Here is a 15,314-nt window from a genome sequence, read left to right on the forward strand (position 1 = left end):
ACCCGTGATTTAAAGAGTCAGAAGTCATTCTAGAGGATAGTTTCCTCCATTCATTGGGAAAGATGCTACCTCAGCCTTATTCAAGGACTTTATTCATCGTTTCCCTTCCCCTCCGTTGTTGCCTGGATTCTTAGCTTGCCTAAATGACCATTTGTCACGTCCTGTGTAGATTTAATTTAAAAGAGCTGATAGAGGAAGTACTGTCCCTTCAAGGCAACTATGTAATTACTGGAAAGCACTCTAGAAACCCAGAAATGGTAAATATATTGAAGGTAATTCACAGTGAATAGACTTCAGCAACTACCATCCATTTTATTGCTGCATTTCTAAATTGCTTCATTGCAGTTCCCTTTCAGAGGCTCCATTGAAGCTCACTTGTATTGTTTTAAGAACATGTCTGACGTAATACCAGCTGACAGGGAAAAGTAATTATTTTATATACAGTGTGTGTTACGGTTGTCACAATCTTTATTATGGGAATTGAAAATCTAGAGTAGTGGTGAGCTGTTAAGAGGAGGAGGAAGAGCGGCTACTTTTCACTTTACCTGGAGAGTAAATTATATTTGATATGTCAGCACATATTGCTGCATGTTTAAAATCAACTTTTCTCTAGCTCTGATGAACAGAAAGGCCTAGCTATGTGGAGCACATGTTAAGAATGCAGAAGGTCCCAGGTAGCAAGTGACTTTACACCCGTGCCTGAGATCTTGATGCCAGTCAGAATAGACAAAACTGAGCAAGATGGACAAGTAGTCTGAATTAACAATAGATAGCAGCTTTCTTGGTTCCTAAATTTGTGTTCCTGTAATAGCAGGTGAGATAAATAGCACATGGTGGAAATTTGGTTTTACCAAGAGGGACACATGACTGTGTTGATTGTCCGCTTCAACCCCATTACAAATGGCTATCAGAAAGTATTAAGCGCATATGGTTACAAAGATATGGCCGGTTTTGTGGTGGTGATGCCATAGGTTGTATCCAACCCTCCTGCTGCAAAAGTGGAACAGACATTGGCACATTCAATGGGACTTCCTTATCCTCTCCTTCTCCACTGTGCTCCCTTCAAAGTCTACTTTGGAGAGTTGGGGGAGCCTCCATAGTATAAAAGGTGGATAACTGATTGCTTTCATAAAGCAACATAACCACACTTTAGTAAGGGAAATATTATTTGTACAAACCATTCTAAAGAGACCACTGCATACCAGCACAGGGCATTTTGAGAGGAATGCAATGGATAAACTGCCACCCTGACCCTTTGGGAAGACAGGTGGGATATTCATTCATTCATTCATTCATTCAGTAAGTAAGTAAACTATGGAGAAATTTTCTGAGGCAATTTCTCCTATGATTCTTTGGGGTCTTTAAATATCTATAACTTCTATCTAAATGCTTCTTGCTAGCTTCTACCTTACCCCCACTCCCCGATGACCTGAACCATGTCTCCCATCGTCTCTAAAAGGTGGTGAGTTGTCCCAGTCCCAACCCAGATGCTCTCTAGCCTCCACCTGCTTCCCCCGCCTGAACATGCTACACAAGCATGAAAAAGTTTTTTTATGATAGACATAAAATATTACCAGATGTATTTGCTTACAGTTTATAGACAGCACAGGGAAGGTTGTAGAGCTTTATGTACCATCATGTTTTTCAATTAAATGTAATGTACAGTGCTCAAAGCCATGAATGGCTGGGCACTCAGCGCACGGCTAGCTATGCATTGAAAGATAACTGCACATTTTGTTAATTGTAAAACGCATCTTCTTGCTAAAAAGTCAGTGGAAATTGCATTACTGCAGAATGGATTTGGTAAGGCAGGAAATTGGTGGATTCTAAATGTTTTGTAAGATACTTTTCATCTCCTAGTAATGGAGGTGGGTTTTCACTCAGATTCCATCAATATATGCCTTTCAGCAAGTAAAAACATCAGGTCTGGGCTAGCAGCTGCTACTGTAGACCTAAGGAAATACTGTTGGTGTGAGAGAGGTTTGGAAGAGAGATTCCTACTCTCCAGTAGCAGAGTTAAGCACAACGGTGATTGCTCCAGGCATGTTAAAACTTGGTTAGATTTTACACCGGCTATCAGTCACCTTTAAACAAACATTCCCCACACAAAAATACTTGGGCTAGAATAAATCACAGATACTTAAAAGTCATGGGGGAAAATAAAGTATACTCTATGAATTCTATGGTTTTACATACCAGGACATAATAACAACCATCTGTTCCTTAGCCGGTTTTAAAATTAGGTATACACAACCTCAGATGAACAACACCACATGACATATTACACACCATGTCATGATTTATTTAACAGAAATAAAGCAAAAATGGAGAGCCCACATGTGGGAAATCTGCATGAGCAAACACACAGGTAGTGCAGACAGGATGAGGTACCCTTGTCTAGACCTCCATCTTCTAACACAGCTTGCCTTGGGCAGAAAGGGGGGCCTGGCTATGGATATGAGAGCTGTGTGCAGGCATGCCAGTCTACATGGCGTCCTGTCAGGGTAGGCAGAGTGAAGGAGGAAGGCAGAATTCTGCTCAGCCGTGTTGGGTAGCGCAACTGTGAAGTGGCTCCTGCCCTTGATAAAAACACATGATGCATGCTGATTAGCCTCAAAAGGCTGCTCTGAATTTGGAGTGGGAGCAGAGGGTGACAGCCCATGTCAATTGAATCGCTACTACCTAATCCCAAGCAGCTAATGCTCTTCAAGTGGCATGAAATCCAACCAAAGTACTTTTTCCAACAAGTCAAACTAATTGGCTGCCGGCAGAAACTTTTAATTAGCTACAGCTTCAACAAGAAGGTTTAACAAGCAGTATCTGATCTTTCACCCGCTGCAGTCAGCTCTCCACTACAATAGGGAATACATGCTGCCAAGATTCACAAAGTGGACTAATGATTTTCACCGAAAACTAAACATGCTCCCCATCGGTACATTTCTATTAGAAACCTGGCCATTTTGCTTATTGATGCATTGATGCTCCTCACCTCCTGCACAGCACCAGGGCCCATTTCTGGTACATAAAGCAGCCAAGGCTCACTTGAGTTTCCTTTCTTATCCAGACTCCGCAGAGTGAAAATGCAAAAAGGCCCACATAGATTTTCGTCGCTCCTCCTCTAATAATGCCAGGTTTATCTGGACTCCTGAGACTTACTTTCCCTTTAAACAATTGATCAAAAACCATTCCAATTATACTTAGTTTTTTGACACTAATCTAACTCTATAAAGAGTTAGATTACGTCTTTTGTGCATTATGGAAACTGTATTGCTCTGTTCAACTGTTGTATTAAAAGGGTGAAACCTAAAAACTGAATGTATTTTTAAAAACCAACATGGATGCTGCTAACTTCATGGAAGCTATTGCATCAGACCTATTGTTCCTTTTCCCCAATATCAACTGTGTATGGAGTGGCTTTTTACAGTGCAAGTTGGCACCCAGAGACACTCTATTATTGTTATGATATTAGCAAAATGCTCTGCCTGCTGTTACAAAGATATACATGCAAGGGAAAGCCTAGCTCAACAGCTTATGAAATCAGTCCCCTGAAAGCCTTGAGCTGCCTAGAGCTTCTCCCTTCTCTGCGATGGCAGACATATCTTAGGTTGCTGCGACAGACAGCAGAGCCAGACCAGAGTCTGGTGATGCAGTTCCACTGAAACTCCGCCAGAGTGCGGGAACCCCTTGCCCATTGGCTATGGAGTCAGTTAGCACTTTGCGGGGGAGAATAAAAGGAGCAGTTTCCGAGGGAGAGAGTTAGGGGACTCAGCTAGACTAGTAAAGAAAAAGTGATTTAGATGTGTATGTGCAATATAACATTGTGCTACCAGATGGCAATGTACAGTCCCATTTTTCTCTGTTTCCCCCATTTAAATTTACACTTTAAACTGAAATACTTCAGTTTGACTGGAGTTGGGAGTTAGGGAGTGAGAAAAGGAGAACTGGTTCTGAGTGAAGTGAAACATACACACTATCAATAGCAAGAGGACAGAGCCTTGCAGCTTGGATAGGGAGATTGGGTTGAGGGTCTGGGAAAGGTATACAGATAGGAGGGTCCTGGGAGGGCTGAGTCTGAGCTGGGAGAAGTAGATCCTGTGGGAATTCAGGGTATCTGGGTCTCCGTATAGCCAGGAGGGGAGAGTTCTTCTAGGTACTGAAGATGCCCTAACCAGTGACAAGGGGTGAGGTGATCCCCTGGGTCTGTTACACCATTTAGAAGACCTCAGGCGTGGGGTGGTTAAGAGAGTGGGTAACTGAAGAAAAGTGCCCCTTGCTCATGAACCAAAGTATTAAGCTGTGAAGGAAGCTGTACGGTGTTGAAAGTATTTAACTGTAATAATCCAAGTGACAGAAACCGAGCTGAGCATTTTACCATCTGTTTCGGAAACCTGAATATTTTATCACCTGAAGTGTAACACCTGATTTTTAGTAACTGAAGTTTAAGAGGAGCTGTGCCTACAGTGTTTTGTTTAAGCCTGAGACATCTTTAAGTTAAAGCAAACAAGTTAACTTCTACCTGAAGGAACACATTTTCTGACTTTTGATCAATAAGCTTTTCTTGTGTTTGTTTGTTCAACTCCTGCCTGAGACTCTAAATCATTAAGTTTTCCCTCATACAAGTCTCCCACTAGACAATCTGTGGTAAATTGTAGAAGTTTGTGTAACTGGTGTACCCTGGGGTGGGTGGCTATATATCATAGGGGGCAGTTAGCAGATCTGCCACCTTATTATTTGGTGGTATTAAGTGGTGGGTCTGTTACAGTTGCATTCACATCCTGTATTTAAAGCTCTATATCGCTTTTCAACAGTCATGACTTCTCCCAAAGAATTCTGGGAGCTGTAGAGTTCCCTGAGAAGTGTTTTGGTTGTTCAACCGCTCTTGAAATTGTAGCTCTATGAATTCAGGGGTTTTTTAACAACTCTCAGCACTTTTAGCAAACTACAGCTCCCAGAATTCTTTGGCGGAAGTCCTGACTGGTATCAGAGTGTTTGAAATGTATGGTTTGAGTGTCGCCATAGTTCCACAGTGCACATTGCAGACTGACAGTCCATCCCCTGTTAATCTCTCTTTGTGGTCTAAAGTTGCAAATGCACGATCCCCGTGTGCCCACTGTGAGGTGGTACAAACCACTGAAAAATCTATTGCACAGCAACACATTTGGATAACCTACAAGCTCCTAAGGTACCTTCCTTATTTCTGTAAACTAAATGGGGGTTAAAAAAAGAAATTGAATTAAGCACAACTCTTTTAAGACAGTTAAGGAGTGTGACATGAAGCACTAGGTAAGACACAAACTAGTGCAAGTGGGTGTCTGCTTGTGCAATGGGGATTCTCCTTCCTCTTCTCCTCTCTCCCTGCCCCCAAATCTGCCGTAGGTGGTTGGAATACACCCATAGCACTTTTTGAGGGCATGTGGAAGGTTCTGGGAGACAGAGAGAAGAGAAACTGGAATTGTTGCAGGATCAAATGTCCATTGTGCAATCAGGCAGACATAACTGGATGTCGCCCACTGTTATGCTGTTAACATTTTTACACCACTAATGTCTCTGGTGTATGGGTTTTGCAGTGTGTTTCAGAAACACTGAGTAAGTGATATTTGTGTTAATGCTTACACCCCAGTAACAAGGCTACTATCATCTTATTATCAACCCTCTAAGGAAGAGGGAAAAGACCCTTGTTATCTTTTCCCACTCAAACCCCTTCCTGTTCAGTAACACAACTGTACCCTGCTTTTCTGTACACTGCTTAGGAATTCTTTAACCAATTTATACACATATAAAATTCTAAATAAAATACAATATGTAGTTTGTAGTAGGCAGGTACTAAATTCTATTAAACCTTTTTTGGGTCTATATTTGAGAACAAGGCAATAATGTTCTTGATTAAAATGGTACCACCAAATTGTTAGGTCTCCCAATGATTGTGCAATATTAAATTACTACTGCTCTCCAAGGCTACTTTTAAAAAAATACTTACATTGTCAGATAAAGCAGACTAATGGCTAACTGAACACCACAAACAGATGCTGCAGGTAACATGAATAAATAAACTGTACAAAATGAATGATGCTTCTCACAGTTACTGACAGGTTTAAAAGGCGAAGTCTGCCACAGTCAGGTGGACCTTGCAAAAATGAGATGCAAGTGTCAGCAATGCTGAAGCAAGATTACAATTTCGATCACCTATTCAAGTCATGCCAATTTGTTTTTTGATGCATACCTCTTACATTTTCTACTTAAGGGATATCCAGCAACCAGATGTTAAGATCTTGTATCTTTAATACATTTGCCTCCTGCGTCCAGGCATTATTGAAGGAGAGCCACTTTATCAATAAATGCCAGGGTTTCCATACAAACTCTAAGAATATTTCAACCATTTCACATTTCTGGGTGTTTGCTTTTTCACCTTTGAGTTCAGCTGTGGAGCAATGCTGCCACCTATGGAGGCTGTAAAGAAAAGTCCCACAAATAAAAATGGAGAAAGTGCAAGACAATTGTTTGGACCAGAAACAAATGAGAAGATGGAGTATACCAAAAGCATTTTGGTAGCTGGATTTAAAAACAATCAAACAGACGTGTCATCATTTAGACCTGGGCATAGACTTCTGCTATTCACTGTGGCTACTTTCCCAAATGAACCAAGGAAGGGGAAGAAGAAGAAGAAGAAGAGGAGTTTGGATTTGATATCCTGCTTTATCACTACCCAAAGGAGTCTCAAAGCGGCTAACATTCTCCTTTCCCTTCCTCCCCCACAACAAACACTCTGTGAGGTGAGTGGGGCTGAGAGACTTCAGAGAAGTGTGACTAGCCCAAGATCACCCAGCAGCTGCATGTGGAGGAGCGGAGACACGAACCCGGTTCACCAGATTACGAGTCTACCGCTCTTAACCACTACACCACACTGGCTCGGAAGGAACATGTCAATGTGAGACTCAAATACCAAAGGCATAGCAAAAACATGGAAACCAAGTGCTGTAAATTAATAGCTTGCATATAGTGTGTGGGAAATCTTTTTTGCCTGAGGGACAGTTCTCCTCCCCTCCCCCCATCTAATAGGGCCACCCACCTTTCAATCATCTGGGGCAATGATTGAACTTTTTGCTCAGCAACTGATGAATGTGCAGTCCAATTCTGCTCTCTGCAGGGGTCTGTTTTGCCAGCAGGATTGAACCCCAGTGACCTCAGCTGACTGACAGGCGGATGTGGCTCGGGGTAAATGCCCTTGTGGGCCAAATTAGATCTACTGGTCAGCAAAGACCAGTCTACAAACCAGAAGTTCCTCACTCCTGTTGTATTCACTAGGCAAAACACTCCCACACAGCCCCAAAACGAATAAAATACAGACAAAAAAACCAAACAACACCCCTCATGCAAACAAAAAAGAAGCAAATTCAATTTAAATTGTAACATTGGGAGGGGCAAGCAGCTCTGGCTGGCTCCAAGGGAGATGTCTGAGGAATTAGTGGTGACCACTGGGGCCCAGGGTTTAAATATGTATCATCAACTGTAAATACAGAACTAGGTAAATGTCACATTGTATTAAATTAAATGGCATACAAGGATCTGACTGCATGTGTGTGTCATTAGATTCAATGCAGAGACTGCTCTCCCCCCCCCCCCGAGACTTCTGTTTTCAAAGACCTGGTGATGTGCCCTATGCAACAACACACATACACAGAAAAGGAAAACGCAGACTCACCATTTTTCATCTGAAACATTTTATGTACAAATCTACACAAGTGTGGTAACTCCCCACCCTTCCCCATTAACTAGTCAGTGTATCTGTTGTGTATACTCCACGTATACACATCATAAATCAAATTAGATTATGAAAATTCATTTACATATATAAAAGAGCTGTTCAAATAGTAATAAAAATGGCACTAACCCTGCAACAAAAGTTTTTTTTTTTTAAAAAATCAAATCTACAGGCCATTTGTAGTTAAATGACTGCTACAGCTGTTCCCAGCAGCAGTAATTGTTTCTGATTCAAATACCTAAAATTTCCCTTGCAATTGAGTCTGATTTGCAGCAACTACAGACTGTAAAGTATTACAAAGGTTGCATTATGCATCTCGTATTACCTGTTAAACTAGGTTCCAGATTCATAAACTATTCTGCCTTTAAAATTTCCTCTTTACCAGAGATGGCTAGTGGGAAACCCCAGTTATGGCTGCATGCCAATCAAGGAGAGAAGGGAAAGCCATCCTGGTAGCCATGTGGACTGTGGCAGGAGAGGTAAGAGTTCCAGGAGCTTCCACCTTAAGGATGCAGGATTCACAGCCCTCCAGATGCTGTCAGACTACAACTCCCATCAGCCCCTGCCAGCATGACAAATGGCCAGGGATGATGGGAGTCCAAGAACACCAGGAGGGCCAGAGATTCCCTGTGCTAGCTAGTTCCTGCTTGGACAAGCTTTCTTCTCCCTACTTTACTGACCTGAAACAGTCAAATCCCACCAAAGTACGAGATCATGAAGGGTGAGGCTTTGAAAACCAATACGGTCATTTTATGGCAGGAGGTTAGGTCGCAATTCCCTGGGAATGTTGCAAGTGAAGATACCACTGAGGTTTGTGCCTCTGAACATCTGACTCTTCTGATAGCCTATTAATTGTGGAGCAAGAGAAGCTAAAATAATTTCAGTGACACGGGAGCACATGGTTTGTCGGTGGTGCAAGAGCTCATAGCTACCGCCAAAAATGAATGTCAGTAATATTCCCTTGTTGAAAATAGGAAGGCATCTTAAGACTTGCACCCTAGAAGTAATACATTTCATCCTCTTTTTGTCATTATTTATACAAGCTTAATTTCTGTTGATTTTGTTTCTGAAGAACAAAATGCAAAGGTCAACATGTCCTTGCAGACATCTGCTGTGAGCCCCACCTACATAAGGTAAATGCTCATCTGCATACAATTAGCCTCACCCCTTCCACTGTAGGGAGAAAAACACATCTTTATGTTCAACCACAAGTGAATTGCTTTTTATGACAACTTTGTTGTTAAAAGAATGCTTAAGCAAAGCCCAAGACCATACCTTTCATTGTGAGACTTTCAGCCATGTTAATCTGCACAGAATGCACAACAGTGTGTTCAACGACTACACTGTAAGCTTCAATGTGAGTATGCTGAAATTAAAAGATCATGAATATTATCTTTGGACTTCACTGACTTTAGACAATACTGAATTGAAAACATTATCTGTGCACATGTCTAAGACATTGGGGGATATTTGACCCTTGAATGATCACTGATATGACTAGTCACATTAATACCATACATGGAGACACTATACATGGGTTCTTTTCCCAACCTGCGTAGATTGCCCAGTGTGAGTATTGCACTCATCACACAGAAGCATTTGTATTCAAATTTTCACACTATTGTCAACATGGAATTAAGAAAGAAATGCCTAATATGTTATGGAACTTAAGTTCCATATATATTTCCTTTCCCTAGAATGCTTATATTTGTAGCAGCTCATTAAGAATTGAGAAGACTGTGGAATCTAGGGTGGTAATACAGAGATTTTCTTTGGTATACTGGCTTCATAGCAATACATTTTTCATCACAATGATCACAGGAACTGTTTACGGGTAAAGATAGTTTTGTCAGTATTATGTCACATTAGCTTTCCCATATGAATGTGTTTCTGGGGACAGAAAGGGTAGGTACATGGTTTTGTGTGTCTTAAACAAATGCATGTAGTAAGTTTGTGTGGCACTCTTTGTGCCACTATTGTTCTGATTACATAGGGAATACAAGCACCATTTATAATTTGGATGGCCCAATGAAGGAACATCTAATTTTTACAGATGTCTTCGTTAAGAAAATTGACCCTTCATTGGAGAAATGAAGCCATAACAAGCAATCTGAAAGTAATGGGAATTAGATGGGACCATACCAAAGGCACAATGGTTCCCATAAGAAAAAAGTTCTGTACATACTGTTCCTGTGCAACAAAATCAGTTAAGATCACACAGCTACCTGCCCTACCAGTTTTGCTACAGTAGTTTGCATTGACTTGGGAGAAAGGGAGAAGGCTTCCTGTAAGCCAACTGCAGCACTGACAATGCCCCTTAACAGTGCAATATTTGTGACGTATCCAATGAATACATCACGCTTTTATTTTGGTGCACGTGAACATTAGTTTTACAAAAAACAGTCACAGTTATCTCTTTGTAAATTAAAAAAAAGTCAGCAGTTTTTAGATTTTATAACCCACTCAGCATTTGGGTTTAGCTGATGCAAATCCTTCATGTAGGTATCATCATCCAGGCAGCGTTCACCTGTTAGGAAAACACATATATTATGTAAAACTACAGATTATTTTGCAAATGATTAAGATAAGACTGTATGCAAATAGGAATAAGTCCTATTGAGCTTAGTGGAAGTTGTTTCTGTGTCAACATGCATCGGATTATGGAAACAGAGGAAATGAGGACCAACCAAGGGATAAAACAAAACCATAACTCTATTAACTCTGATTGAGTTAATAACTGAAGCAAACCATAACACCTAATCACACAGTGATCTCAGCAGATCAGATGCTGAATTCTAAGTGAGTTCCACACTGGTTCAGAGACAGAAGCAGTAAAAACCACTGAGCGGTCAACTGCCATGCTTTGTGGTACACTTAGGGAATCCATACTAAATTCACCCTCCAAGCCAATTACTTTTAGATGGGCAAGTCCAGCATGCCCCCAGCTTCCTCACCCCAATTGTCTTGAAAGGATGGTGACTTTATGTTTCACCTTAAGGAGCACACCAATCTTTACTGCTCTCTCTTTTACTTGTACTGTTCCAGCAGTTGTGAACGTATAATGATAATCTAATTAATTAGGCCCTGTGCAATACATCTCCCCTGCTGAGAATCCTACTCAGCTCTGAAGCTGGCCAGTTAATAATACCATACCATGGCTAAAGGGGGAGTGGGTGGGTGCTGACCTCCCTACAAACCTATTGCCTGTTTTTTGAGGCAGTGCTGATTAATACAGCCCTCAACCCTCATTGGCTGCCACTGCATGAGGACACACATTGCCAATAAATCCTCACCTCGCTCTTCCTACTCCTGTACATCAAACCTGCATGTACATTCAAACCTGCACATCAGGGTACATTCAAACCTGCACATCAAGCTAGAAAGCTTCTAGCCTAATTCTTGACATACGTCACTTCCAAAACAATAGGTATTGGGGGCACTTCCATGCAAGAAATTACTCATACACCTGTATGAGGTCATTCCAGCTGCAACATGTGCTTTAAGCAAAGTTTGAAACCAGTCTACAATGTAAAGAGCCTTACCAATGTTCCCTCCAACTTCATATAAAAACACTTCTTCTTTCTTCAGAGACTGGACGGTCCCACTACAAAGGAATGCAACAAAATTATTCAGCAGAGTACCAAATAACTTGCAACCAAAAGCTACTAGATGTGCTTAGGAAAATGCTCTACAGCTCAGGAGATTTGCCAGTGCGCTAAAATTATCTTGCTATCTTTCTCCATCTGTTAACTTACTGAATAAACATCTCATATTGGGATGATTAGAAAAAGGAGCTACACGCTACAATGAATTGCATGGAAACAAAATTACTTGTAGAAACTCATATACTCAAAGGTCCACAAAGGTGATTTGCGGAATCCTATAGTCCCCAAGATGCCCTCACAGAGACCCACAGCACTGTGCCCTAAATATACACTGGTCCCTTGAGCTTAATTATGTCAGGGTACGTTTGTTTTTTTCTTGCTGCAGAATCAAGTCAACACAAAGAAGTAAAAGAAGAAGAAGAAGAAGAAGAAGAAGAAGAAGAGGAGGAGGAGGAGGAGGAGGAGGGGGGAGGGGAGGGGAGGGGGAGGAGGAGGTGGTGGTGGTGGTGGTGGTGGTGGTGGTGGTGGAGTTTGGGAGAAAATGAGAGACAGAAATGCTTGTACCTTTTTTGGCTGAGGAACCTGGCCACTACATCACAAGCTTTTAGTTCTTCCGTCAGCTGGATTGCCATGGAAACTTTGGAAAGATGAGGCGCTTGCACCCGTATTACTCCCTGAGGAACATCAGCCTGCAAAGCAGTAATGGCATTGGAATGGAGCAGCTTGCAGCTGGCTTTGAGGAGTTTCTCCAAACATAGTGCAGAATAAATAGTTGGGACAGCTCACGTACTGAATACTCAAGTTAGGGATATTGTATGGAGAGCAAGATGGTGGGGTGGGTGGGAATTACCAGTTATACAATTTTGCAAAATGCTTACAGACGCCTATATTTTACATTGTTACCACCACATTTGCACAGTCAGGGCACATTATGAAGCATGCTTTTGTGATATTACATTTGCACATTAATCGGATCCTGTTGTGCACCGGAAACTAACAAAATATTATTCTTAATTGTACCTTAGGTTATTATAAGAACATTTCTGAACCAATTAGATATTTTTTAACCAAATGTGAATTCTCTTTTCAGTTATACTACAGACCTAAAGAAAAGCTTTTATGCAACTCTTAATTGCAAAATGTGAAGAAATGAGTTTAATTTCAAATTCTGACTGAACTATCTCGTATCAAATTATAAAATGAAATTGCTTTTAAAATCTTAGGGTTCTTTCCTTCTTTAAAATCCAACACATCCTACATAAAATTTTATTAAAACCTATCTTATTAGTTGTAATCCTTGGATAACCTCTGGAAGGTTTTTGCTACTATAGCCTGGCTTCTCATATACTAGATTTAATAACGTGAAAGAAAGCATTAGGAGTGCCAGCAGAGCAGGTGTATCCACTTCTCAGCTTGCAAAAAAAAAAAGAATACAAACTTTTTTATTACAGAACAGAGGCACAGATAATAAAGGATAGGTGACTTAGGAATCTATATGTAGAGGGTTACAAAGTCTTCCTATTAATATGTAGGGCAAGAAACCAATAGCTTCCAACTCCTTCCAGAAACTGTAGTAATAATAATTTATGTTGCCTTCCTTTAGTGCCTGCAGGCCTGATATGGGTCCCAATTTGGCCTACAAGGCCATTTTCCCCAAACTACGGCCACTTGCCCAACAACTGATGTTATATGTTGGTGCCAATTGTTGGTGGTTGCAAAGTGTTGTGCTTATCCAACAGCAAGATCCACAGTGCCTATCAGCTGACTGGTGCTGGCAGCTGGGATCAGCTACACTGGGATCAGCTACACTGCAGAGCTACTGATCAGGAAGCAGAGGACGTACAGTCCTTTGCAAGCCCCGCCCCCCATCAGATGATTCCCTTTCAAAGCACTGCCTTTACCCACAACAGTTTGATTTCAAGCCACATGGACAAGGAAAACAGGTCCATCGACACCACTATGATTGGTCCCAGGGGACTGACAGGTTGGTTAACACAGGGTGGAAGAGATAAGGATCCACCCCTACTTTACTGCATCACTCTATATTCCTAATGGCCAAGCTGACTTTTGCCATTACTGGATAGGTCTAGACCAGTGTTGGCCACACTTGGGTCTCCAGCTGTTTTGGGACTACAATTTCCATCATCCCTTACCACTGGTCCTGTTAGCTAGGGATGATGGGAGTTGTAGTCCAAAAACAGCTGGAGACCCAAGTTTGGCCAACACTGGTCTCGAGAAATAATTCGTTCAGTATCAAGATGGCCTGAAATGACTGAAGCCAGCTATATCCAGTAGATGTTTACACAACACACTGAAGGCATGCTGTGTAATGAGCCCCACTTGCCTTCCTGCTACATCGTCAGGTGACAGCCTGAGTCACCTTGACTTGTACTGCGGTGACCAGGGACAAAGAGTGCACTCATTAAAAGACAATGGGAAAAGGGAATCAGAGAAGGTGCTAGATCTTCTTACTCTCCTGAGGTTCCCTCTTGTCTATACAGCTGCATACAAAGCGCATGGCATGCTGCACTATCCAAGCCCATGAACAATAACAACTTTTTCTTTTCCAAGAGAATTCAGTTTTAAATTTTAGATTTGAAATTGCTGCAATTAAGAGAGCTGACCAAATTTTGAGGATTCTGCATGCTGTGCCCTAGATACATATGAAGCAGTGAGCTATAGGGCCTAATTTTAACATTAAGAGGCCACAGTTGGGATAAGGGTAGGGGAACCCTTTTCTGCTTTATTGTCAGATGCTTTGTCTCCCAAACTCCCTCCCCCAGCGAGGTCAGAAACTGGAATGGTGGAGCACAAGGAGTTAAACTGGGAAAAGGTTTACCTCCTGCTCTTATTTTATATTTAAAAGTTAAATACACAACACCCAAAAAAATTGTAACAAAAATGCCTACCATAACCACATCCAGTTTGGCCCCCAATATGCCAATGGATTATAATGAATAATCATTATTATAACGTGATGAGCCAGTGCAATTTTGCATTCTTCCACAAGATGTCTCTAATTCACTAAATTGTGAATATGACTTTAGTTAATGATGGGCTACACACATCCAAAGAGAATCTGCATTCAGAATACAGATCACGTATGTATTCTGATATTTGATCTTAACACAGGCTGGATATAATTAATTAGAGATAAAGTTATGTTTAACCAATCGATAACAACAGACCAGCAAGTGTTTACCCCAAAACGCTAGCGACTGAATTGATTTGTACCTTTTTAAAAATATATATATATATATTCCATACTTTAAAAAGGGAATGGATTTTGTTTCTTCTGCTGCTGTTCTTACAGATACTTCCATGACTGTTTTTAGAGACTGTGTTCTAAAATCACTTTATTGTTTATTGGCATTTATGTGGTGCACTAATCTGGATGCCAAACTGACAGAAGAAATAAACTTCAATCATTTCAGAGGTGCTCTTCTACTTTCCTCTGCTGAAACAAGTATGCAGTTTACACCCTTGCTCAGGGCCATGAATCTTTACCTTTCACTCTGAAAGTGAAGCAAGAAAGCTAGATACGACTGAACCACGACAGTTTCGCAACAGTAAGCAAGCGCTTTGGAACATTCAAGTGTTACAAATATAGGCCTTCCAAACTGGAACATCTAACCATTTTGATTATCTTAGTAACTAAATACATGTTATAAACCCTCCTTTGCTAATAGGCAAGGCACTGTTTTAATAAGATCATGTTTTTCAGATAATTACATTTATTCATCAAGAAAAGGCAAATTGTAAATATGGAAGCACTGCTATTTTATCACTACCACTAGCTCTGGTAGTTCCAATTGGAGAACAGCCTTTACCGAAGGTGTCATGGGCTTTGAAGACACTCCAACTCAGGACGCAAGGGAGAAACATGCTAAGAGGAAGGCATGCTTGGCAAACCCCCACCGTGATTAACTCCGGCCCAGAAAACTATGTCC

General features: G+C 41.2%; 1 protein-coding gene across 5 annotated transcripts in view; it reads right to left on the reverse strand.

Annotated features, from left to right (window-relative positions):
* Window positions 1-7,701: 7,701 nt before the first annotated feature.
* ARHGAP18 (Rho GTPase activating protein 18) overlaps window positions 7,702-15,314 on the reverse strand; it is a 66,906-nt gene continuing 59,293 nt past the window's right edge. For all 5 annotated transcript variants that reach the window (XM_080999661.1, XM_080999660.1, XM_080999658.1 and 2 more), the window contains exons 13-15: window positions 11,929-12,053; window positions 11,302-11,363; window positions 7,702-10,286 (exon numbers count right to left, since the gene is read on the reverse strand). In XM_080999661.1, coding sequence (XP_080855787.1) covers window positions 10,195-10,286; window positions 11,302-11,363; window positions 11,929-12,053 — 279 coding nt within the window. In that variant the 3' untranslated portion in view covers window positions 7,702-10,194. The remainder of the gene's footprint in view (window positions 10,287-11,301; window positions 11,364-11,928; window positions 12,054-15,314) is intronic.

This window comes from Podarcis pityusensis (assembly GCF_964106645.2).
Source record: "Podarcis pityusensis genome assembly, chromosome: 3".
NCBI lineage: Eukaryota > Metazoa > Chordata > Lepidosauria > Squamata > Lacertidae > Podarcis > Podarcis pityusensis.